Source organism: Leiobunum rupestre, chromosome 2 (genome assembly GCF_980474605.1).
Source record: "Leiobunum rupestre chromosome 2, qqLeiRupe1.1.hap1, whole genome shotgun sequence".
NCBI classification, from domain to species: domain Eukaryota; kingdom Metazoa; phylum Arthropoda; class Arachnida; order Opiliones; family Sclerosomatidae; genus Leiobunum; species Leiobunum rupestre.
In genome coordinates this window covers 35,096,064-35,123,670 of record NC_143385.1, presented here as the reverse complement: position 1 = coordinate 35,123,670, position 27,607 = coordinate 35,096,064, and the positions used below count along the sequence as shown (strand labels likewise).

Below are 27,607 nucleotides of genomic sequence, written 5' to 3'. Positions count from 1 at the left end.
TGCTACGCTATTATCTTTAGAGTGATAGGGTGCTACACTACTCCCTTTAAAGTGTTACGCTATTCTCTTTAGAGTGCTAGGGTGCTACACTACTCCCTTTAAAGTGCTACGCTATTATCTTTAGAGTGCTAGGGTGCTGCACTACTCCCTTTTAAGTTCTTCGCTATTCTCTTTAGAGTGCTAGGGTGCTAAACTACTCCCTTTGAAGTGCTACTTTACTCACTTAAGAGTGCTACAACACTCTCTTTAGGGTAGTACAACACTTACTTTTGAATAGAATATATAAATATACACCTATTTACCGTGTTGTATAGTACCCTTTATAATTCTTTCAGGGTATTAAATCTGGGACAAGAAAACCCCTTAAGGGTTTATAGTGAAATTTTGTCTTAAAGTGTAAGGTTTACGGAATTTATATAAACCCTTTCCACGCCAATTTCTTTTCAGTGTACGAACAGAGAATGAAAGCATAAAATGAAATTAGACCTAACGGGAATTTGGCGTGAAAATTAAGGTTCTACCCAAAACCTTTGTGACCACATTTGAGTCGCCGGCACAGTGGATTGGTCAAAAAATAAACTTACGAATTCGTAGATGAACGACGTTTGCTGATACTAATGTTGCTTGGTTTAACGATTCGTATCATTCGTTTGTCGAGTCGTTAATTTTACGCATTTGGTATACTCGTACACTGTTTTTCCTTGAATTGTTTTTGGTTCAACCAGTTTATATTTCGTCGTGAATTCTGCACTAAATTAGAGACAATCCAGAATGTGAACACAACGTAAAAGAACTAATAAACATTTTATTTGATATTGAGGGTTCATTATTGAATCGATACCCATAGCTACCGTGTCGAACTTGATTTCAACACATATATGTATGTTGAAATCAATATATATATATATATATATATATATATATATATCCATGTAGACCATTTAAATGAAACATAAACACATGACACAGATTTTGTTCGGCATGAGTAGAACCACGGTTCTATTACTTCACTGAAAGATGTAAAATGTAAAAATTACACTACGTTGGAATATTTCCTATGGCGTATTTGTAAGTGTTATTCACGACCATAGAACAGTGTTTAGCAAATAGCGGGTCTTATTCAGTATTGAATTGAGTAACTTTCTTAATTTGTATTATTTATGGAATTTTTGTGAGGGCAATTTGGCGTGGACCAATATATTGATTGTACCCCCGCTTCAAATCTAGGGTCGCACATTGTACCCTCCTATTCCGCGCCACCGACAGCCATTTTAGGGTCTGACTCAAACTATTCGCCGCCACAGAATCGGAGTAACTCTTCTTCGCCGTACTCCAAAATCAAAGAAAAGTACCCACCTAAGGAACTTGGGGTCAGAGATAAGTGACAATTCCAAGTGGTAAGAAATTCGCAAATAACATACAACGTGCCACTGAGCGCCGTTATTAAAAAGAGGCTGGAAAGACCAATAGTGCTACGTAGCGCCATCTTCAGTGTAGTCGGAGTAAAAATCTGTCATTAATAAAATTTTAAAGAAAGTGTGCAATTATACTTAAAACATCGATTAAAAATTAAAACCAAACAAAAACGAATAAGAAACTTTAATTATTTTTACTATTAAGTACACTTGGCACAAATTAAAAAGCGCTAAAAATTATAATAATAAATTTGGAAAAAAAAATTGAATCAAGAAATCCCGTCACAGTCTAGAGATTAGCGACAAACCCAATCGCTAAAATTACACAAATCAATAAAAAATATAAATATTTTGTCACAGTTTCAGTTGTCCACATTGAAATGAAATCTCAATGAATCCACCCATCGCATTCATCGTCTGAAAGGTGGTTAACAAACTATTCTGACAACACCGAAGTTGAATCTTAATGAATGACTTAGTATAAATAAACTTTTATTTATCAAAAGAATGAATGAGCTAAATGTCAGCTAGCTTAAGTCCATTTTTGGAGCACCCAAAATGGATCCAGGAAATTTGTCGAAAAAAACACGCTTCAAAATAATTGCACTTAAGCAATATCAGAAGTTTATTATAAGTAAAGGTTTAAAGCGAATAACCCGTGAAGCATTGGGAGATGGATGGTAGCATAATCAAAGCTACCAGTACGAAAGTTCGTTATCTCTACCGTAATATACCATTCAAATAACAACAAAGCCACCTAACTTCAGATTAAAAGATGTCGCTACTGCAATTTAAAGCGTACATAATTAAAAACTAAGTCTAGGCACCACTAACAAGTCGGTCAAAAATATAAAATTTAAAGAAATCAAAACAATCAATAATGATTCCATCACAGTGTTTGGTTTCTTTCGAACCTACGAAGCTACCACAATATTAATAATAATAATAATCATAATCATAATAATAATATAAATAAAATCAAAGTCAACGTGAAACGAATGACACCTTTTTATTTAACTTTTTAGTTATCTCTTGCATAAAGCCCTATGATTATTCAACGTCTGAAATATAGCCTTAAAGAAACCACGTTAAAATCACTTTTATTTGGTGTACACAGCACATTTGGTACGAAAGTAATAATTGATTGTAAAAACTGCAACTGTTTCCAATACAACGTTTAAACACTTGAAAAAAGGTTTTTGTTTTGTGATTTTTGAAGATTTTTTTCAATTTAAACTTTGGAAAAAATTAGGTTTACTTAAAAACCATTTAATCTGTGTGGGTATAAGTAGGAATCTAGTTTTGCTTTTAAGTTAAATGTAAGGTGGAAAATTGCCTATTTACAAATAAAAGCGGAATTGATGAAACAAACAAAAATATGGTTATCATTAAACATTTTTTTCTTAAATTGTTTTTTTAAGGTACATTGTATTTTTGTCATCTATACATACAAATATTATTTTTTCAATACAACCGAAAAATATTTAAAACCCTGGAGCGTTTATTTTATTTCCTTTAAAAATATAAGGTTTGTGAAAATATGCCTCCACAGATAATCTACGCCATAAGGGTGAAATCTTACAATTTTTTTATCTTCTTCAATATCCCCCACACTTACTAGACTCGTTTCAAAAAAATATTATTTAAAAAAAATATTATTTAAAAAAAAAATAATCCTAAAATGAAATTTTCGAAACCTCCTAACAATGAAAATGTCCCCTACGCAAATTATACCGTGTAGGAACCAGAGGGTCCAAATTCTTAACTCTCACAACCGAAAGAAAATTAACCAAAGGTCAAAACCTACTTTTGTTTAAAATGATTCAATGAATTTACAAAGTGCAAAAAAAATTAACGGTTTCGAAATATTAACATTTTCACCCGATGTCTATTTAAAGGTTTACATAAATTTGATTATAACACTTTTCGTCATTAACAATCGTGTACCAAAATAGCGGTAGTTGTTGCCGTCGAAAACGTTCAGTTTCGTCGTGGCCTGATGTCCACTGATGTAGTCAGATATTGCGCTGTGTTCCGTTTCACCTGATACGCGCCCACCGCAGGAATTCGTCCAGGCTTCGCGTGGGCACGTTATGCGTCATCGCTTTCACGCGCAAGTTGCGGTCGTCGGTTATGAGTACTACTTCTCTCGTGATGTGAATTGGTTCATCTACCAAAAAAAACACGCTTTTAACAGGGTTAGCACAATTTTTCAGATTCAAATTCCCCGACTTTGCCCTATTTTGAGACAAAATTTGGACACTTATAAATTTCATCAAAATATTTATATTTACTAACAATTGCATGACTCTCCCGTGAATTTTAGAATATTTTGAAATGCTCTAAATTTTCACTCAATCTGAAAACCCATTTTGGAAATTTCCAAATTTTAGACAACACCAGAAGCTCAAACTTCTGGATTGTCGTCTGTTAAGTCAACGCTTTTTCATTTATGGGCTGCTTGTGAGGTCATGTCATTGCTAACATAATCTATATTTTCATGAAGAGGTATAGGGTTACTCATTTCATGACAACTAAATTGGTTACATACGTAATAAAGTTAAATCATTAATAAGAAAAACTAAGTGATCTAAATTTGTTGACTTTAGTTCACAATTTCTAAATTCATAATTTCTCTAATTTCACAGATTTTTACTAAAAATTGATAATTTTCCCAATTTTACCAAAAATTTAAAATTTCCCAGTTTTACCAAAATTAAAAAATTTACCGACTTTACTAAAAATTGGTACTTTTCCCAATTTTACCAAAAATAAGAAATTTCCCCGATTTAACTAAAAACGGGAAGGTACCGGATTTGTTTTTAACAAAACGGGAATTCTAATGATTATTTACTACAAAATGGGAATTTCCTTGATTTTTCTATCTACAATCTAATTCCCTGATATTTCCAAGGTCTGCATGAACGCTGTTATTGCGTGACGTTATTTGTGAACGGCCCCTAAGACCGCTTCTTATGAGAATCTTTTCCAATTAAGTCCAAAGATCTGCATACTACAGATTAACTACAATAATAAATGTGTTTTACCGAAGGCATAACGGGAAAAGAGAAGAACTAGAAAAGAGTAAATGTCTCCGTCGCGAGCCCGGCTTTAGGCTAGTCTCAATGCGAATGTTACTTACCGGGGGTTTTAGGCATGTAAGCCGAAGCCTTGTCATTGTTGCAATAATGAAGGCAGCACGACAGGATCAGATCGTCGTTGGTTCCCTGCGGGCGAAAAGGTTATTAATACACATTCATTCTATCCGACCTCTTCGGTTCAAATTTGCGAATCCGCAACCACTCGGTTCAAATCAACGAATCTACGATATTACAATTTCCGTCTAAAATCTACGAGATTACAATTTCCGCTTAAAATCTACGAGATTACAATTTCCGCTTAAAACCTACGAGATTACAATTTCCGCTTAAAATCGACGAGATTACAATTTCCGCTTAAAATCGACGAGATTACAATTTCCGCTTAAAATCGACGAGATTACAATTTCCGCTTAAAATCGACGAGATTTCCCAAACTACGCGAGAAATTTCCAAGCCGCTAATAATTCTCAAGTCACTAAAAATTTATTTCCAAACTACGACCAATTCCCAAACTACGATAAATCAATAACCAGGCCACGACAAATTAATTCAGAAACTACGACGAATTAATTCCAAAACTACGACGAATTAATTCCCAAACTACGACGAATTAATTCCCAAACTACGACGAATTAATTCCGAAACTACGACTAATTAATTCCGAAACTACGACGAATTAATTCCCAAACTACGACGAATTAATTCCCAAGCCAGGATAAATTAATATCATATTTTTCAAATTGCCAGTTATCTCTATTTGTATACCCCCGTGCAGCAACAATGTCCTTATAGTTCGACACCTCGAACGATGTGATCGACGCTGTATAATAGTAATAATTTCAGAATGAATGGAATGTTCGCCAACAAACGGTGACTCGGGAAAGGCTGAAGAGTGGCCATGAAGTCGGGATGAGTCACAGCGAAAGGAGACCTATTTATAACTGTTTTAGTATTTTAAGGGTGAACTTCATTAATCAGTTGGATGGGACGGTAAAGAAAAAACACCGAGAATTTCATTACTCGGATTGTGGCCTGCAGGCTACCAACCTCAATGATGAAGAACCAAAGGTTGGCCAGGTAGTGGGAAACACGTTCTCGAAGACAACATTTGATACATTTTGCTTGTAAAAAATGCACTATTAAGATGGACAATTTGTTAAAATATGAAGTTAAACCAAATTCTACAATAATTCAAAGACTACATAAAGCTAAGAGTAGTTCAAAATTGTATCCAAAATTGAACAGATACCAATTCTACTTGGATCGAAAATTACAAAATGTGTTATATATGATCCAATCACAATCTATCAAATTCAATATAAAACTACTGGTAGAGGTCGGGGATGGTTAACTTGTATTCAATAGATAAAGCTCTCAAAATTATTCGTATAACTTTTTGATCAAGTAATTTATATTTCTGTATTATCCGATTAATTTTTTGATAAATTTGTAAAATTAATCGGAAAAACGACGTTTTTTTCGATAAAAAGCTAAAATTTTACGAGTAATACATGTTTTTTAATCATTTTCCGAAATATTAACCGGTAAATTTCTTTGTTTACATTTTTTCCCTAAAAAAATAAATTTAATCATGGATAATAATTAACCGTCAACGACCTCTAACAACTGGGTTTTAGTTGGATGAAAATTCGGATTAAGTAAGGGTCTACTACCTTCGGTGCAAGAATAACAAGATAATTACAAATTTTTAGTGTTGTGAAAAAATAAAATACGTTTTCATTCCATGATTAGTCCAATTTATTGTTTTCAAATTTAAAAAAGTGGAATTTTCGCCTCATTTGTTCGAATCTAAAAGTAAAACTAAACCTCCAGACTAGCTTTAAACTGATTAACAGTGTAACACCATTAATGTTTTGTTGTATGTTTACGTTTTTTAGACATTTTACATCGATAAAAAGTTAAAATAATTAAAAATCCTTAAAAAGTAATTTTTGTTTAAATTTTTATTTTTCCGATTATAAGTAGTATACGACAATAATTATATAATTAAAAGTTGAACGATCAAAATATCAGTATCCAACAAGGACGCTTAAAGGAACTATAAACCTCTTTGACAGCTAAAAAATTATCGATCTAGTTATGTAGTTCACACGTACGCCACGGTCGAACTTGGCACTGTATCGCTTTCGGCGGCTAAATGTGGTTAAGACTAAAGTTTATTGAAAAGTAACGCTTATGAAATCGGGTACTTACATTCTTAAAACGGCGAAATAATGACTAATTATTAAATCAGTAGTATACGACAATAATTAGATAATTTGGAAATTTGAGATGAGAAACAGGTAAACCGGTTTTCATTCTACCAACAAAAACAGATTAAAACTACAACCCTGTTTAGATGGATGAAACTATATTATGAAAAATACCTTCATAAACCTTATGGAGGTATTTAAGTCCCGCAAATCAATTAATACTCAACTCTAGCTGACATTGTTTAGACTTTGACAGAATGATTTAAGACATCTCAACTGAAAAAATGCCTCAAATTCTGGATACAAAAACACTGTTGAGAATTGAAGCAACTTTCCCTCGCTGGAAAAACCCATTTAGATTAATTCAAAACAATCCTAGTGACAGAAAGCAAAATAACAGTTATTCTTTGGAAAATAGTAGCTTCTTTTAGTTTACAACATTCTTTTTAATAAGATTTCTTTTTAGTTTAATTTATGCCCTTTTAAGGTTATTTTTGTTATCTCTTAAATATAATATGGACGCACCCGTCAATTGTTTTAAAATCAAGAATCCACGTACGATATCATATAAAAATTACTTTCTGATATTATTTTATTTAAATTTATTTGATAAAAAATTCACAGGATTCAATTTAAAAGCTAATCAATCCGAGTTCCTCAACTCATTATAACTTTTAAGATCATGAAATGAAAAAATCAATGTACGATACAGGGTTGGTTGATTTAATTTAACTTGTGTAAATTATGATTAAAACCAAGATTTAAATAAAGTGATTTTAAAAAAATCATTGACTTAAATCATGATTAAAATTAAGATTTAAATAATATTTAAAAAATCATTGATTAAAATTAAGATTTAAATAATATTTAAAAAAGCATTGATTAAAATTAAGATTTAAATAATATTTAAAAAATCATTGATTTAAATCATGATTAAAACTAAGATTTAAATAAGGTCATTTTAAAAATCATGATAAAAATTAAGACTTAAATAAAGTGATTTAAAAAATCATTGATTTAAATCACACAATTTATTTCTATGAAGGAATAACTAATATCAAAAATAGGTTCTCAAAAAATTAAATACATAAAAAATCCAAGCACTAAAATATTAAATAGTAATTAAATTTATTTAAGATTTCATTTAATTCAAGATTAGCTAACTGACGAAAATAAAATATCTGTTAATTATACAGGAAAAGAGCCATTATTTATATAAAAATATATAAATTCAAATAAAAAAGATTGATTTGATTTTTAATAAAAAAATAGGCAACCCTGGTACGATATTAAAGGGAATTTACATTCCAATATAGGCCTAATTATATCAAATAAATTTGGCAAAATAAACTTGAAACGATTGAATTTGAAAGCTAAATCAGCCTGAATTTCTCAACTCATTATCACTTTAAAAGAAATTGAAAACTACAAAATAAATATGATCGTTTTAATTGCTTTATCTTCCACACAAAAAAATATGATCCCGAATAATCCAGTCAATAAAAAGTGAAAAATAAACTTAGCCCGAGGGCCATTTTCGGTTTTCGCGAAGAAGAAAATAAAAATGAAAAGATGGGGGATTATTTGGAGATGGCCAGAGGCAGCATCTATGGAGGCAGACTAGGCCGAAGGGGTTAACGCGCCCTTCTGCGCTAATAGAGGAAACGAAGACAGTAAGGAAGGTTAAGGTTGCCGAGCACTTCCTTGGCGCCACGACAGGTAATTGCGGAATGTCGACGACGCCGTTGCCAGCTCCTGTCGCTAAACCGCTTTATTTGCTTTAAATGAGGTTTTTTTAAACACTTCTTTACTTTACTTTTAATCTATTTTTCGCTTTTGTTTAACCGTGCATACATATTACAAAATATGAAATTTTTAAGCGAATTAAAGGAAAAACCATAAGCCAAAATAAGGATTCTTATCGAAAAACCGTGCATAAAATAAAGTTAAATATAGGATAAAGAAGGGTACACGACGAAATTATATATTATATAAGAAGGGTTATATACTTCATGAGAAAACATAAGGGGTGAATAGGAAGGTATTGAAATATAGGAAATGTGGTCACCTTGTAAATTATTTAGAAATATAATCATTTCGGTAAGAAAATGTACAAATATTTTGGAATAATTTTTAGTTAATTAAAAAAAAACATTATTAAAAAAACCAACGTTTTTCTTTTAATAATTTGTTGGTTTAAACCAGTGTGGTTTAAGCGGGCCAACCCTGGTTACAAGCAGGAAAAATTGCATTTCAAAGCTTAAAAAATAATTGGAATTATATTTTAAAGAAGTTTACAGTAAAAATGTCTTAGTTTACACTGAACTTACAATGTTAGAGTTAATTATTCCAAATAAAATTAACAGACTATTCTAATGTTAATCAGAGTTGACCATTCCTATATGCATATATATTTGCGTTATATAGCCCAAATCTGGAATTTCTGGGTTTGACCACTTTTGGACAGATTGTCCACTAAATTCACTTTTGTCCCGGCCGGAATATCCCACTAGTTTCCACAATATTGTCCACCTGGGAACACTAGTTCGTTGCGGCAGAGTTATTTCACTAAAATGGGGTTGCTCGGACTTGCTTCAATATCTTAGGTTTACTTTTTCTAGCTAATACACACTATCGAACATGGTCTCTATTTGTCCCAGTAACGTAATACTTCCCTCACACCTCACACCCGCGCTAACTGACCTTTTCAACCCAATACCAAACCAGCTTTAGCTTATTCGATTGAAACACAGAATTAACGTTAAATACGTTTAATTTTAGAGCCAAATTTGTTTAAATTGCTCGATTCAGTAGCTCCAATTATAAATAAAACCTATTATAAAACTATTTTTATTCGGCGCCTATTTATACTCAGCGACTATTTATACTCGGTGCCTATTTATACTCGGTGCCTATTTATACTCGGTGCCTATTTATACTCGGCGCCTATTTATACTCGGCGCCTATTTATACTCGGCGCCTATTTATACTCGGCGCCTATTTATACTCGGCGCCTATTTATACTCGGCGCCTATTTATACTCGGCGCCTATTTATACTCGGTGCCTATTTATACTCGGCGCCTATTTATACTCGGCGCCTATTTATACTCGGCGCCTATTTATACTCGGCGCCTATTTATACTCGGCGCCTATTTATACTCGGCGCCTATTTATACTCGGCGCCTATTTATACTCGGCGCCTATTTATACTCGGCGCCTATTTATACTCGGCGCCTATTTATACTCGGCGCCTATTTATACTCGGCGCCTATTTATACTCGGCGACTATTTTAACTCGGCGACTATTTTTACTCGGCGACTATTTTTACTCGGCGACTATTTTTACTCGGCGATTATTTTAACTCGGCGACTATTTTTACTCGGCGACTATTTTAACTCGGCGACTATTTTTACTCGGCGACTATTTTTACTCGGCGACTATTTTTACTCGGCGATTATTTTAACTCGGCGACTATTTTAACTCGGCGACTATTTTAACTCGGCGACTATTTTAACTCGGCGACTATTTTAACTCGGCGACTATTTTAACTCGGCGACTATTTTAACTCGGCGACTATTTTAACTCGGCGACTATTTTAACTCGGCGACTATTTTAACTCGGCGACTATTTTAACTCGGCGACTATTTTAACTCGGCGACTATTTTAACTCGGCGACTATTTTAACTCGGCGACTATTTTAACTCGGCGACTATTTTAACTCGGCGACTATTTTAACTCGGCGACTATTTTAACTCGGCGACTATTTTAACTCGGCGACTATTTTAACTCGGCGATTTTTTTTACTCGGCGACTATTTTTACTCGGCGACTATTTTAACTCGGCGACTATTTTAACTCGGCGACTATTTTTACTCGGCGACTATTTTAACTCGGCGACTATTTTTACTCGGCGACTATTTTAACTCGGCGACTATTTTAACTCGGCGACTATTTTAACTCGGCGACTATTTTAACTCGGCGACTATTTTTACTCGGCGACTATTTTAACTCGGCGACTATTTTTACTCGGCGACTATTTTAACTCGGCGACTATTTTAACTCGGCGACTATTTAACTCGGCGACTATTTATACTCGGCGACTATTTATACTCGGCGACTATTTGTACTCGGCGACTATTTTTACTCGGCGACTATTTTTACTCGGCGACTATTTTAACTCGGCGACTATTTTTACTCGGCGACTATTTTAACTCCGTGACTATTTTAACTCGGCGACTATTTTAACTCGGCGACTTTTTTTACTCGGCGACTATTTTTACTCGGCGACTATTTTTACTCGGCGACTATTTTTACTCGGCGACTATTTTAACTCGGCGACTATTTTAACTCGGCGACTATTTAACTCGGCGACTATTTAACTCGGCGACTATTTGTACTCGGCGACTATTTTTACTCGGCGACTATTTTAACTCGGCGACTATTTTAACTCGGCGACTATTTTAACTCGGCGACTATTTTAACTCGGCGACTATTTTAACTCGGCGACTATTTTAACTCGGCGACTATTTTAACTCGGCGACTATTTTTACTCGGCGACTATTTTTACTCGGCGACTATTTTTACTCGGCGACTATTTTTACTCGGCGACTATTTTAACTCGGCGACTATTTTAACTCGGCGACTATTTTAACTCGGCGACTATTTTAACTCGGCGACTATTTTTACTCGGCGACTATTTTTACTCGGCGACTATTTTTACTCGGCGACTATTTTTACTCGGCGACTATTTTTACTCGGCGACTATTTTTACTCGGCGACTATTTAACTCGGCGACTATTTATACTCGGCGACTATTTATACTCGGCGACTATTTATACTCGGCGACTATTTATACTCGGCGACTATTTATACTCGGCGACTATTTATACTCGGCGACTATTTTTACTCGGCGACTATTTTTACTCGGCGACTATTTTTACTCGGCGACTATTTTTACTCGGCGACTATTTTTACTCGGCGACTATTTTTACTCGGCGACTATTTTAACTCGGCGACTATTTTAACTCGGCGACTATTTTAACTCGGCGACTATTTTAACTCGGCGACTATTTTAACTCGGCGACTATTTTAACTCGGCGACTATTTTAACTCGGCGACTATTTTAACTCGGCGACTATTTTAACTCGGCGACTATTTTAACTCGGCGATTTTTTTAACTCGGCGATTTTTTTAACTCGGCGACTATTTTTACTCGGCGACTATTTTTACTCGGCGACTATTTTAACTCGGCGACTATTTTTACTCGGCGACTATTTTAACTCGGCGACTATTTTTACTCGGCGACTATTTTAACTCGGCGACTATTTTAACTCGGCGACTATTTTTACTCGGCGACTATTTTAACTCGGCGACTATTTTAACTCGGCGACTATTTTTACTCGGCGACTATTTTAACTCGGCGACTATTTTTACTCGGCGACTATTTTAACTCGGCGACTATTTTTACTCGGCGACTATTTTTACTCGGCGACTATTTTAACTCGGCGACTATTTTAACTCGGCGACTATTTTAACTCGGCGACTATTTTAACTCGGCGACTATTTAAACTCGGCGACTATTTTAACTCGGCGACTATTTAAACTCGGCGACTATTTTAACTCGGCGACTATTTTAACTCGGCGACTATTTTAACTCGGCGACTATTTTAACTCGGCGACTATTTTAACTCGGCGACTATTTTAACTCGGCGACTATTTTAACTCGGCGACTATTTTAACTCGGCGACTATTTTAACTCGGCGACTATTTTAACTCGGCGACTATTTTAACTCGGCGATTTTTTTTACTCGGCGACTATTTTTACTCGGCGACTATTTTAACTCGGCGACTATTTTAACTCGGCGACTATTTTTACTCGGCGACTATTTTTACTCGGCGACTATTTTAACTCGGCGACTATTTTAACTCGGCGACTATTTTAACTCGGCGACTATTTTAACTCGGCGACTATTTTAACTCGGCGACTATTTTAACTCGGCGACTATTTTAACTCGGCGACTATTTTAACTCGGCGACTATTTTAACTCGGCGACTATTTTAACTCGGCGACTATTTTAACTCGGCGACTATTTTAACTCGGCGACTATTTTAACTCGGCGACTATTTTTACTCGGCGACTATTTTAACTCGGCGACTATTTTAACTCGGCGACTATTTAACTCGGCGACTATTTATACTCGGCGACTATTTGTACTCGGCGACTATTTTTACTCGGCGACTATTTTTACTCGGCGACTATTTTAACTCGGCGACTATTTTTACTCGGCGACTATTTTTACTCGGCGACTATTTTAACTCCGTGACTATTTTAACTCGGCGACTATTTTAACTCGGCGACTTTTTTTACTCGGCGACTATTTTTACTCGGCGACTATTTTTACTCGGCGACTATTTTAACTCGGCGACTATTTTAACTCGGCGACTATTTAACTCGGCGACTATTTAACTCGGCGACTATTTGTACTCGGCGACTATTTTTACTCGGCGACTATTTTTACTCGGCGACTATTTTAACTCGGCGACTATTTTAACTCGGCGACTATTTTAACTCGGCGACTATTTTAACTCGGCGACTATTTTAACTCGGCGACTATTTTAACTCGGCGACTATTTTTACTCGGCGACTATTTTTACTCGGCGACTATTTTTACTCGGCGACTATTTTTACTCGGCGACTATTTTAACTCGGCGACTATTTTAACTCGGCGACTATTTTAACTCGGCGACTTTTTTTACTCGGCGACTATTTTTACTCGGCGACTATTTTTACTCGGCGACTATTTTAACTCGGCGACTATTTTAACTCGGCGACTATTTTAACTCGGCGACTATTTAACTCGGCGACTATTTAACTCGGCGACTATTTTAACTCGGCGACTATTTTAACTCGGCGACTATTTTAACTCGGCGACTATTTTAACTCGGCGATTTTTTTAACTCGGCGATTTTTTTAACTCGGCGACTATTTTTACTCGGCGACTATTTTTACTCGGCGACTATTTTAACTCGGCGATTTTTTTTACTCGGCGACTATTTTTACTCGGCGACTATTTTAACTCGGCGACTATTTTAACTCGGCGACTATTTTTACTCGGCGACTATTTTAACTCGGCGACTATTTTAACTCGGCGACTATTTTAACTCGGCGACTATTTTAACTCGGCGACTATTTTAACTCGGCGACTATTTAAACTCGGCGACTATTTTAACTCGGCGACTATTTTAACTCGGCGACTATTTTAACTCGGCGACTATTTTAACTCGGCGACTATTTTAACTCGGCGACTATTTTAACTCGGCGACTATTTTAACTCGGCGACTATTTTAACTCGGCGACTATTTTAACTCGGCGACTATTTTAACTCGGCGACTATTTTTACTCGGCGACTATTTTAACTCGGCGACTATTTTAACTCGGCGACTATTTTAACTCGGCGACTATTTTAACTCGGCGACTATTTTAACTCGGCGACTATTTTAACTCGGCGATTTTTTTTACTCGGCGACTATTTTTACTCGGCGACTATTTTAACTCGGCGACTATTTTAACTCGGCGACTATTTTTACTCGGCGACTATTTTAACTCGGCGACTATTTTAACTCGGCGACTATTTTAACTCGGCGACTATTTTAACTCGGCGACTATTTTAACTCGGCGACTATTTTAACTCGGCGACTATTTTAACTCGGCGACTATTTTAACTCGGCGACTATTTTAACTCGGCGACTATTTTAACTCGGCGACTATTTTAACTCGGCGACTATTTTAACTCGGCGACTATTTTAACTCGGCGACTATTTTAACTCGGCGACTATTTTAACTCGGCGATTTTTTTTACTCGGCGACTATTTTTACTCGGCGACTATTTTAACTCGGCGACTATTTTAACTCGGCGACTATTTTTACTCGGCGACTATTTTAACTCGGCGACTATTTTTACTCGGCGACTATTTTAACTCGGCGACTATTTTAACTCGGCGACTATTTTAACTCGGCGACTATTTTAACTCGGCGACTATTTTTACTCGGCGACTATTTTAACTCGGCGACTATTTTTACTCGGCGACTATTTTAACTCGGCGACTATTTTAACTCGGCGACTATTTAACTCGGCGACTATTTATACTCGGCGACTATTTGTACTCGGCGACTATTTTTACTCGGCGACTATTTTTACTCGGCGACTATTTTAACTCGGCGACTATTTTTACTCGGCGACTATTTTTACTCGGCGACTATTTTAACTCCGTGACTATTTTAACTCGGCGACTATTTTAACTCGGCGACTTTTTTTACTCGGCGACTATTTTTACTCGGCGACTATTTTTACTCGGCGACTATTTTAACTCGGCGACTATTTTAACTCGGCGACTATTTAACTCGGCGACTATTTAACTCGGCGACTATTTGTACTCGGCGACTATTTTTACTCGGCGACTATTTTTACTCGGCGACTATTTTAACTCGGCGACTATTTTAACTCGGCGACTATTTTAACTCGGCGACTATTTTAACTCGGCGACTATTTTAACTCGGCGACTATTTTAACTCGGCGACTATTTTTACTCGGCGACTATTTTTACTCGGCGACTATTTTTACTCGGCGACTATTTTTACTCGGCGACTATTTTAACTCGGCGACTATTTTAACTCGGCGACTATTTTAACTCGGCGACTATTTTAACTCGGCGACTATTTTTACTCGGCGACTATTTTTACTCGGCGACTATTTTTACTCGGCGACTATTTTTACTCGGCGACTATTTTTACTCGGCGACTATTTTTACTCGGCGACTATTTTTACTCGGCGACTATTTAACTCGGCGACTATTTATACTCGGCGACTATTTATACTCGGCGACTATTTATACTCGGCGACTATTTATACTCGGCGACTATTTATACTCGGCGACTATTTATACTCGGCGACTATTTATACTCGGCGACTATTTTTACTCGGCGACTATTTTTACTCGGCGACTATTTTTACTCGGCGACTATTTTTACTCGGCGACTATTTTTACTCGGCGACTATTTTAACTCGGCGACTATTTTAACTCGGCGACTATTTTAACTCGGCGACTATTTTAACTCGGCGACTATTTTAACTCGGCGACTATTTTAACTCGGCGACTATTTTAACTCGGCGACTATTTTAACTCGGCGACTATTTTAACTCGGCGATTTTTTTAACTCGGCGACTATTTTTACTCGGCGACTATTTTTACTCGGCGACTATTTTAACTCGGCGACTATTTTTACTCGGCGACTATTTTAACTCGGCGACTATTTTTACTCGGCGACTATTTTAACTCGGCGACTATTTTAACTCGGCGACTATTTTTACTCGGCGACTATTTTAACTCGGCGACTATTTTAACTCGGCGACTATTTTTACTCGGCGACTATTTTAACTCGGCGACTATTTTTACTCGGCGACTATTTTAACTCGGCGACTATTTTTACTCGGCGACTATTTTTACTCGGCGACTATTTTAACTCGGCGACTATTTTAACTCGGCGACTATTTTAACTCGGCGACTATTTTAACTCGGCGACTATTTTAACTCGGCGACTATTTTAACTCGGCGACTATTTTAACTCGGCGACTATTTTAACTCGGCGACTATTTTAACTCGGCGACTATTTTAACTCGGCGACTATTTTAACTCGGCGACTATTTTAACTCGGCGACTATTTTAACTCGGCGACTATTTTAACTCGGCGACTATTTTAACTCGGCGACTATTTTAACTCGGCGACTATTTTAACTCGGCGACTATTTTAACTCGGCGACTATTTTAACTCGGCGACTATTTTAACTCGGCGACTATTTTAACTCGGCGACTATTTTAACTCGGCGACTATTTTAACTCGGCGATTTTTTTTACTCGGCGACTATTTTTACTCGGCGACTATTTTAACTCGGCGACTATTTTAACTCGGCGACTATTTTTACTCGGCGACTATTTTAACTCGGCGACTATTTTAACTCGGCGACTATTTTTACTAGGCGACTATTTTAACTCGGCGACTATTTTTACTCGGCGACTATTTTAACTCGGCGACTATTTTTACTCGGCGACTATTTTAACTCGGCGACTATTTTTACTCGGCGACTATTTTAACTCGGCGACTATTTTTACTCGGCGACTATTTTTACTCGGCGACTATTTTAACTCGGCGACTATTTTAACTCGGCGACTATTTTAACTCGGCGACTATTTGTACTCGGCGACTATTTTTACTCGGCGACTATTTTTACTCGGCGACTATTTTTACTCGGCGACTATTTTTACTCGGCGACTATTTTTACTCGGCGACTATTTTAACTCGGCGACTATTTTTACTCGGCGACTATTTTTACTCGGCGACTATTTTAACTCCGCGACTATTTTAACTCGGCGACTATTTTAACTCGGCGACTATTTTAACTCGGCGACTTTTTTTACTCGGCGACTATTTTTACTCGGCGACTATTTTTACTCGGCGACTATTTTAACTCGGCGACTATTTTAACTCGGCGACTATTTTAACTCGGCGACTATTTAACTCGGCGACTATTTAACTCGGCGACTATTTTTACTCGGCGACTATTTTTACTCGGCGACTATTTTAACTCGGCGACTATTTTAACTCGGCGACTATTTTAACTCGGCGACTATTTTAACTCGGCGACTATTTTAACTCGGCGACTATTTTAACTCGGCGACTATTTTAACTCGGCGACTATTTTAACTCGGCGACTATTTTAACTCGGCGACTATTTTAACTCGGCGACTATTTTAACTCGGCGACTATTTTAACTCGGCGACTATTTTAACTCGGCGACTATTTTTACTCGGCGACTATTTTTACTCGGCGACTATTTTTACTCGGCGACTATTTTAACTCGGCGACTATTTTTACTCGGCGACTATTTTTACTCGGCGACTATTTTTACTCGGCGACTATTTTTACTCGGCGACTATTTTTACTCGGCGACTATTTTTACTCGGCGACTATTTATACTCGGCGACTATTTATACTCGGCGACTATTTATACTCGGCGACTATTTATACTCGGCGACTATTTATACTCGGCGACTATTTTTACTCGGCGACTATTTTTACTCGGCGACTATTTTTACTCGGCGACTATTTTTACTCGGCGACTATTTTTACTCGGCGACTATTTTAACTCGGCGACTATTTTTACTCGGCGACTATTTTAACTCGGCGACTATTTTAACTCGGCGACTATTTTTACTCGGCGACTATTTTAACTCGGCGACTATTTTAACTCGGCGACTATTTTTACTCGGCGACTATTTTTACTCGGCGACTATTTTAACTCGGCGACTATTTTTACTCGGCGACTATTTTAACTCGGCGACTATTTTTACTCGGCGACTATTTTTACTCGGCGACTATTTTTACTCGGCGACTATTTTTACTCGGCGACTATTTTAACTCGGCGACTATTTTAACTCGGCGACTATTTTAACTCGGCGACTATTTTAACTCGGCGACTATTTTAACTCGGCGACTATTTTAACTCGGCGACTATTTTAACTCGGCGACTATTTTAACTCGGCGACTATTTTAACTCGGCGACTATTTTAACTCGGCGACTATTTTAACTCGGCGACTATTTTAACTCGGCGACTATTTTAACTCGGCGACTATTTTAACTCGGCGACTATTTTAACTCGGCGACTATTTTAACTCGGCGACTATTTTAACTCGGCGACTATTTTAACTCGGCGACTATTTTAACTCGGCGACTATTTTAACTCGGCGACTATTTTAACTCGGCGACTATTTTAACTCGGCGACTATTTTAACTCGGCGACTATTTTAACTCGGCGACTATTTTAACTCGGCGACTATTTTTACTCGGCGACTATTTTTACTCGGCGACTATTTTTACTCGGCGACTATTTTTACTCGGCGACTATTTTTACTCGGCGACTACTTTATTCAGTGCCTTCGCGCATGCGCGTAGAGGGAGGAAAGAAAAAGAGAGCGGCATTTATTGAATTCCCTACAATAAGTGTTCATAAAATTCAAGGATTATTGAACGCTCTCAATAAAATGAAACTTAAGGCAGTTCAATAACATTAAGATTTTTTAAAAATCGAAATTAGCTCTCTTTGGGCTAATTTGTAAAAACGAGGGTCGTTTCGTCGAAAGGGAAAAACAGGTTGGCAGCCTCGTCCGTCAACTCGGCTTCGAAACGAAAGCAAATATAATAATGTCTGGAATTAAGAAAGTGCTAAATGGAGACAACTTTGTCCCAGCTTGGTCGGGCCGGCGTTGGATTCATTATTGGAGGAGGCAACCATCACGCGCGTCTTCGCCTTCATTGCATTCCGTCCTCGGCGGCTCCAGGTGGACGACGACCACCGTCTCCGGGTCGATGTTATTCTTGTTTGTCGCCCGAAAACCGGAAGAGCGTGTCCTCTTAATGCGAGTTGTTGAGAGCGCGACTTAATTAGACCGTTTATGGTTTAATTAAGCGCGTTTAGAAAAGAAAATCTGCAGCCCGAGGGCCCTAGGTGTCAGTAAATGCGGAACGAACCACGCGCGCCGTTACGAAGTGGATACCGTAGGGCTGATAGTGGCGACCTCTACAGTTGTTCTCACTTTATATTACGAAAGTGGTTTCAATAAATGGTTTAATGAATTTATTAACGTGAAATGTTTGTTCTCGTAGTAGCAATATTGTACCCAAACGAGTCTAGGTGACGCTGCGGCGCCAGGAATTTGGGAGATGTAGGCTAATATTTTTCTTAGAAGTGGTCCCCATTTTCAACCTTTACAGAGCTCGTAAAATGGTCTCGTTTAGGGTCCCACAAAGTAACATGGATAGGCTCTTCGGGGGCCCCGTTTAAATTGTTTTCTGTGCCTCCAAGCAAGGCCCCTTTGCTGACTAGGTAATATAGGCATTTGACTATGGCCCGAAGTCTAATGTGGGGTGGCGGATTGGTTACAGGAGGAGCCGGGTTCGATTCCAGCTCATTCTGCGTTAAGTTTGCAACTTCTCTCCCACTGGTTTAAGGGGTTTTTCACCTGAGTTCTTCGGTTTCCCCTTTCCATAAAAACGTGTAGAGGTTAACGGTAATAGTAAGTGTAGGGAGCTGTTGACTCGCGTGACATGCAGGGCTTGCCACCACCCTCCTACGCATTGTAACCCGGCTACCTGAATTAATGGATTTAATAGTCGCTCGATGACTTAGGCCTAATGTGGTGCCCTGGTTATTAACCCAGCTGATTATTTATTTATTACCTATCTAGTTTCATATTTAATACATTTAAATTTAGATACAACAGAGATTAAATAGGCGCTGGAATCTAGGAGCAACAAACACAACACCCCACACAAGGAGAACGCAACCCGTCAAAACTTCAAAAGTCGTGGATTTTCTTGTGTACGTTTTTCATTGGCTAGACGCTTTAGTGCCTGCTGCCGACGGAAGGGGAAAATTCTGAAATTGTCTCCCCCCCCCGTCGTAAAACGTTCAGCGTAAAGGCTCGTGACGCTCGTCCAATGAAATTCGTACACAACCCTTCGTTAGCGTGTTTAAAGGCTAGCTGCGTTCTCCTTGTGTTTGTTGCTCCTAGCTGGCATAAATTCTTCGTGTCTTGTTCAACTTGTTAAAACGTCGCACGCACTCCTGGATATTTTAGCGTAAGAGTCTCGCGCATTTGTTTTTAATTTTTGAGGAGCTCCGCGAAATAGCTCGAGCCCGTTGACGCTAAAATATCAAGACGCGCGTGGAACTTTTTAACAAGTTGAATAAGACAGAATTTATGCAAGCTAGGAGCAACAAACACAACACCCCACGTTTTGAAAGCGATTCTAAGCGAACCGACTTGGACGAGTTGCTTCCCGAACCAACACGAAGCGATTTTAGGGGTAAGTGTGAACCTGGCTTTAGATTCATGGGTGTTCTATAACGGACGCGACAACAAGCGAGTTTCGATATCAGCTCTGCCATCTATCGGCTTTAAAAAGTAACCATTAGGATAGCCCTTTAGTGCCTACCTTTTTCTCTCCGATGTCTTCGCTTCGAATACTGATGGAATCCAGGAGGTTCCCTTTGCTGGTGATGGCTTTCAGCTTGAATTCTCTGGAGCCGAAGGAGTCTTCCAAGTAGGCCACCGCGTCCTTAGCTGCTCCGCTCACCTGATCACCGGAAAAGATAAAAAATATTTTAATTTAATAAAAATTAAAGTCACACTGAATTAGCATATAATCATTTTTTTAATCTTCGCATATAATTTTGGTACTTTAAAAGAATACTAAAATTTTAGTCACTTCGCGACCGAAACGAGTCTAGACTCTAGATGGCGTAACGGTTCTAGCATTTCCGAGGTAGCGCCTATGACCTAGCGTCTGCTACAGACCAATTAAAAAGGCGTAAGAACGTTTTTTTTCTTAAATAAACTTATCAAAATATAAGCAAACGATGCAAAAATTATATTAAAATGCAAGTATCATTTTTAAAATTCCCTGACCTTTCGACTAATTTTTAAAATTCCCCGACTTTTCGACTAATTTTTAAAATTCCCCGACTTTTCGACTAATTTTTAAAATTCCCCGACTTTTCGACTAATTTTTAAAATTCCCCGACTTTTCGACTAATTTTTAAAATTCCCCGACTTTTCGACTAATTTTTAAAATTCCCCGACTTTTCGACTAATTTTTAAAATTCCCCGACTTTTCGACTAATTTTTAAAATTCCCCGACTTTTCGACTAATTTTTAAAATTCCCCGACTTTTCGACTAATTTTTAAAATTCCCCGACTTTTCGACTAATTTTTAAAATTCCCCGACTTTTCGACTAATTTTTAAAATTCCCCGACTTTTCGACTAATTTTTAAAATTCCCCGACTTTTCGACTAATTTTTAAAATTCCCAACTTTTGGACTAATTTTTAAAATTCCCCGACTTTTGGACTAATTTTTAAAATTCCCCGACTTTTGGACTAATTTTTAAAATTCCCCGACTTTTGGACTAATTTTTAAAAATTCCCCGACTTTTTCAGGATTTCTGTTACAGTGGAAACCCTGTAAAAGTCCCCACTACACGTTTTGCAGAAGTGGCTTAGCCTCTTTAATATTAGTTTAGACTAAATACATATTTTATGACTACAAAAAAAAAGCTGGTTAAAAATGGATTATTTGAATTAATTTATATTTTCGAAATTGAATTTAAAAATTTTAAGTAGTAAAAAAAGACGTAACATTCATAACAACATCCGCTTCAATGCTAAATCAAATATTACAAGCCTGTTTTTAAAGAATAAGTAACCAAAGGTGACTGGACTCTTCATTTTTATAACTATAACACATGCTACTTTATTTGACAAATTGATTAATAATTTGCGTGCAGCCGAAAAACTAAAATTGAAATCTTAATCCCGGTTCAAACAACTACTGGCAAATCTATTTCCCTGATATTTTCCGGTTTTTCCAAGCGCATAAACACCCAGTGTTTTACGCTAACCTCAATATAAACTTAGGTTTTATCTTATTATATCACAAAAACTTACAAAACCTCAAAAATTATCAGAAACACTTACACAGGGTATATTCCCGTTGGAAAGAATCCTATTGGGTCGAATTCCCAATGGATCGAATCAAAAAAATATACTTTCCCAATTGATCGAATTCTAATTTTGCAATCCCATTGGGTCGAATCCAATTTATTCGAAAATTCAAATCTGTTTATTTCGTTAGGTTAAGTTGGGTTAGGTTAGGTAAGGTTAGGTTAGGTTAGGTTAGGTTAGGCTTCATGCTTTCACTTGTGAGCAAACAAAATGTCGGTCGAATGGGATTCGGTTGAATGAGAATCGACCCAATGGGACAAAAGCCTTACCCAGTGTAACTTGAATTGGTTTCGTATTATTATACGAGAATTAATAAAGGCAAATTTTCCTGACTTTTCTGTCGACTATCTAATTCCCCGGTATTTACCGGTTTTCCAGGTCTGTGTGACCCCTACTATTTATATTAAGTTATTACTTGTAATTAAGTTTGTTCTGAATTAGATATTATATTATAGCACATTTTTATAAATACATTGTACCATAAGTAACATAACAAAGATAACTATGGCACTTCATATTTTTTTAGTTAATTTTCTAACCAAACTGCCGCCCCGGCTAGGACTAAATAGTATATTATCGTTCTTGGTAGTTAGATCCGGTTAAAGCCGGCTGGCTGGTTCTTGACAACCCTGCTGCTAATCCAAACCAGTAGCGTAACCAGGATTTTGGTACATAGCCCCCCCCCCTGGCTACGCCACTGATCTATATCTAGATTGTGAACTAACTCAAATTAATTGTTTTTAATAAATTATTTGATTTAATTCAGACAACCTTTAAAACCAAAAACGGGTCATTAAGCTTTAACTCTAAGGCGATTATTGCCTACCTGTCGCGCCCTCATCTGTTGGTGCTCGTAGGAGTTGTGTCCGGCGGCTGGACTCGACGTGTTCTGGTGGAACCCGCAGGAGGAATTCGGCCGTTCGCCCAGCGTCAAACCGTCCAGCTCGTTTATAACTGCGCAAAATGGAAAAAATCACATATTTCAGACGAATTAAAATTCAATTAATGCTTTTAGGCGAGGGGTCGGACATTTACCAAAATCCCGTACACTTTGTCTAAAATCGCAAAATCTTTCAACTCTCTCTAATCTCTATGGCAACATTGAAATCCCAAAATCACTTCAAAAAGTAATGATAAAATCGCCAAAATCTCTACGAAATCCCAAAATCCCGTACAAAATATAATGGCAAGTGTCCGACCCCTCGCTTTTAGGTATTTGAAGCAATTGAAATTAATTAAAAAAAAATGTGTCAACCAGAGTGAAATAATATCAATAATTATATAAAAATATTTCATATATAATTTAATATCGTATATATCACATAATAATACAATATATATCATATATAATTTAATACAATACATATATATCATATATAATTTAATACAATAAATATATATCATATATAATTTAATACAATAAATATATATCATATATAATTTAATACAATAAATATATATCATATATAATTTAATACAATAAATATATATCATATATAATTTAATACAATAAATATATATCATATATAATTTAATACAATAAATATATATATATATAATTTAAATTAATATAATATACTATAATATAATATAACATAACATTTTTGAAGTACATAATTTAACGTAATCTATATTTAATATAAATTACTTAACGTAATATATATTTAATATAAATTACTTAACGTAATATATATTTAATATAAATTACTTAACGTAATATATATTTAATATAAATTACTTAACGTAATATATTTTTAATATACCAAAATTAACGTAATATATTTAATACATAACAAATAACGTAATATATTTAATACATAACAAATAACGTAATATATATTTAATATAGGCTATTATCTAATATATATTTAATATAGAATATTATCTAATATATATTTAATATAGAATATTATCTAATATATATTTAATATTTAATATTATCTAATATATATTTAATATTGAATATTATCTAATATATATTTAATATATATATAAAATATATTAAATATGATTTAAATTTAAGAATGAAAAAGTAGGAAGATATTGAGAAAGTATTTCATTCATATTGGTTTACGGTTTAAAATATTTCATCGCGAGTAAATTATCATAAATTAGAAACATCGCAGACATGCGGAGTTCGGATGGAAAAGGAATACGTAATTTGTGGAAGGGTCATTCCCTCTACCGGCAGACAGCGAACAAAAAATCATAACGAATAAATAAATGTAAGTTTCATTTCCTCGACGAGATCGCGTTGAAAGAATTAAAAGGGAAATTAAAAATGATCGTCTATTGAGCAGCGAGGCTAATTTGCAGACGAGGAATTTGTAGGCGCGGGAAAGCCTTGCCGAGTCCGAGGCAGACGAACAGGCCTCTACTCCAACAAGTTGAGCCAGATTTATTTGATTTAAAACGGATTTTTATAGATTATTTTGATTACAAAAATTTATTTATTTGATTAAAAACGGATTATAATTTATTATTTTGATTACCAAAAATTGATTTATTTGATTTAAAACGGATTTTTATTGATTATTTTGATTACAAAAATTGATTTATTTGATTTAAAACGGATTTTTATAGATTATTTTGATTACAAAAAATTATTTATTTGATAAAAAACGGATTATAATTTATTATTTTGATTACCAAAAATTGATTTTTTTGATTTAAAACGGATTTTCATTGATTATTTTGATTACAAAAATTGATTTATTTGATTTAAAACGGATTTTTATTGATTATTTTGATTACAAACTGATTTTTATTATCAGGATTACAAAAATTGATTTTTTTGATTTAAAACGGATTTTCATTGATTATCTTGATCACCAAAATTGATTTATTTGATTTAAAACAGATTTTTATTGATTATCTTGATCACCAAAATTGATCTATTTGATTTAAAACGGATTTTTTTATTATTTGGATTTTATTTATTTTAAACGTTTTATGAAAAATTTATCATTAATTTTAGTGGAACGTTAGTGTAAGCTTAACTTTACTATTTAAAAACCCGTTTTATACATATATTTCTTGACAAAAATTGATTTTATTAGTGTATATTAAAATAATTTTAATTGCTATTTAAAAACCAAATTTAATATACTTCGCTCTTCATTGACTGTTTTGTATTAGCGCGATGGATCGATAGGAAAAATGTGAGAAATCGGTGGAAAAGATAGGAAAAATGTGAGAAATCCGTAGAAACAATAGGAAAAAGTGAGAAATCCGTGGAAACAATTGGGAAAATGCGAGAAATCGGTGGAAACAATTGAAAAAAATGTGAGAAATCGGTGGAAACAATTGAAAAAAATGTGAGAAATCGGTGGAAACAATTGAAAAAATGTGAGAAATCGGTGGAAACAATTGAAAAAATGTGAGAAATCGGTGGAAACAATTGAAAAATGTGAGAAATCGGTGGAAACAATTGAAAAAATGTGAAAATTTGGTGGAACCAATAGGAAAAAAGTGAGAAATCCGTGGAAACAATTGGGAAAACGCAAAAAATCCGTGGAAACAACAGGAAAAAAGTGAGAAATCCGTGGAAAAATTGGAAAAATCTGAGAAATCGGTGGAAACAATTGAAAAATGTGAGAAATCGGAAGGAAAAAATTGGGAACATGCGAGAAATCCGTGGAAACAATAGGAAAAAAAGTGTGAAATCCGCGGAAACAATTGGAAAAATGTGAGAAATCTGTGGAAACAATAGGAAAAAAGTGAGAAATCCGCGGACACAATAGGAAAAAAGTGAGAAATCGGTGGAAACAATTGGAAAAATGTGAAAATTTGGTGGAACCAATAGGAAAAAAGTGAGAAATCCGCGGACACAATAGGAAAAATGTGAGAAATCCGTGGAAAAAATAGGAAAAAAGTGAGAAATCCGTGGAAACAATTGGAAAATTGTGAGAAATAGGTGGAAACAAAAGGAAAATTGTGAGAAATAGGTGGAAACAATTGGGAAAATGCAAGAAATAACCAAACCATTGAGAAAAACTGGTGAAGAACCCAAAAAATGTAAGAAATCAACAGAAATGCCAACCGGGAATGACTTTCTATATTTCTCTATACGACCACGTAAGCTCCAACGCCATATCGCCGTCGATACGAGATACACCCGGGTGACAACGCAGTACGACGAATATATTCAGAATCGAGCGGGATTTGGGAAGCTAACCCCCGTCTGGAGAAAATACCGGTGGCTGAATGCATTTAGTCAAATTCGGAGAAATTAGAAATTCCATAAAACATATCCCATATGTCAGCGGCGCTGAAGGGAGACGCTGAAGGGGTCTCAAGGAGACCAACCAAAAACATTGGGGGGAACCGGGCGTGCGGCAGACGTCGTAAATTTTCATTTTAAATGAAATGGAAACCGAGTCTGGAGACACGCGTCCGTGGACCACCTCGAGTCCTCGTAAAGATCCCGGGTCAACAGGCCTTCCAATTTTGAAAGGCGGAGCACAGTGGACCACCTTGTTACGCGCGCCGCTAGAAATTGCTCATCACCCAAAGCCACGTTATCCCGGATGAACAGACATTTTCTCAACGAGCTGGGAATTTTAGATTTTTCACACTTTTCGGTAACCAGGGCCCCCACTCAAATCTTCAATTTTTTTATAGGAAAAATAGGATTATTTTTCTAAAAATATAGGACTTTATAGGACTATTTTTACAAAATTATAGGATTTTATAGGTCTATATATGCTATTTAATTAACTAACTTAATGCATTTAAAAACAAATATACATTAGAGAAATAAGTCTTTGATTTTCACTTAAAAAATTGAAACTATTTAACCATTTTATCACAAAAATATACAAGTAGCTAACCATGTTAACAATAACAAAAGTATAGACTAGAATGACTTGGTATAGGAATTTATTCTATAGCTAAATCTAGCAATTTAACTGAGTGGCTGGATTTGAAATTGGGAAAATATCCAAATTATAGGATTTTATAGGACTTTTGAGGGATTTTGCTAAAAATATAGGATGTTATAGGACATTTTTGAAAATATAGGATTTTATAGGAATTATAGGACCTCAGGGGGCCCTGGGTAACTGACAATTGTGAGAGCGAAGGTCAAACAAGTCGAGATACGTTACTTACGAGGAGACTACCCGAGGTGTTGAAACTAGGTGGGTATGTAGACCTTATGGTAACATGAAATTTCACCAAGGGAAAAGTTGCAATGGGCATTAGTTTTGCCATGGCAACCGAAAATGTTTTTTACATTAAATTGACTCATAACTGAAT

The 27,607-nt window shown here is 35.8% G+C and overlaps 1 protein-coding gene across 2 annotated transcripts in view; it reads right to left on the bottom strand.

Annotated features, from left to right (window-relative positions):
- Nucleotides 1-1,630: 1,630 nt before the first annotated feature.
- LOC149957433 (telomerase-binding protein EST1A-like) overlaps nt 1,631-27,607 on the bottom strand; it is a 98,986-nt gene continuing 73,009 nt past the window's right edge. For both annotated transcript variants that reach the window (XM_090165558.1, XM_090165559.1), the window contains 4 exons: nt 23,175-23,302; nt 20,782-20,922; nt 4,558-4,642; nt 1,631-3,585 (listed from right to left, as the gene is read on the bottom strand). In XM_090165558.1, coding sequence (XP_090021684.1) covers nt 3,455-3,585; nt 4,558-4,642; nt 20,782-20,922; nt 23,175-23,302 — 485 coding nt within the window. In that variant the 3' untranslated portion in view covers nt 1,631-3,454. The remainder of the gene's footprint in view (nt 3,586-4,557; nt 4,643-20,781; nt 20,923-23,174; nt 23,303-27,607) is intronic.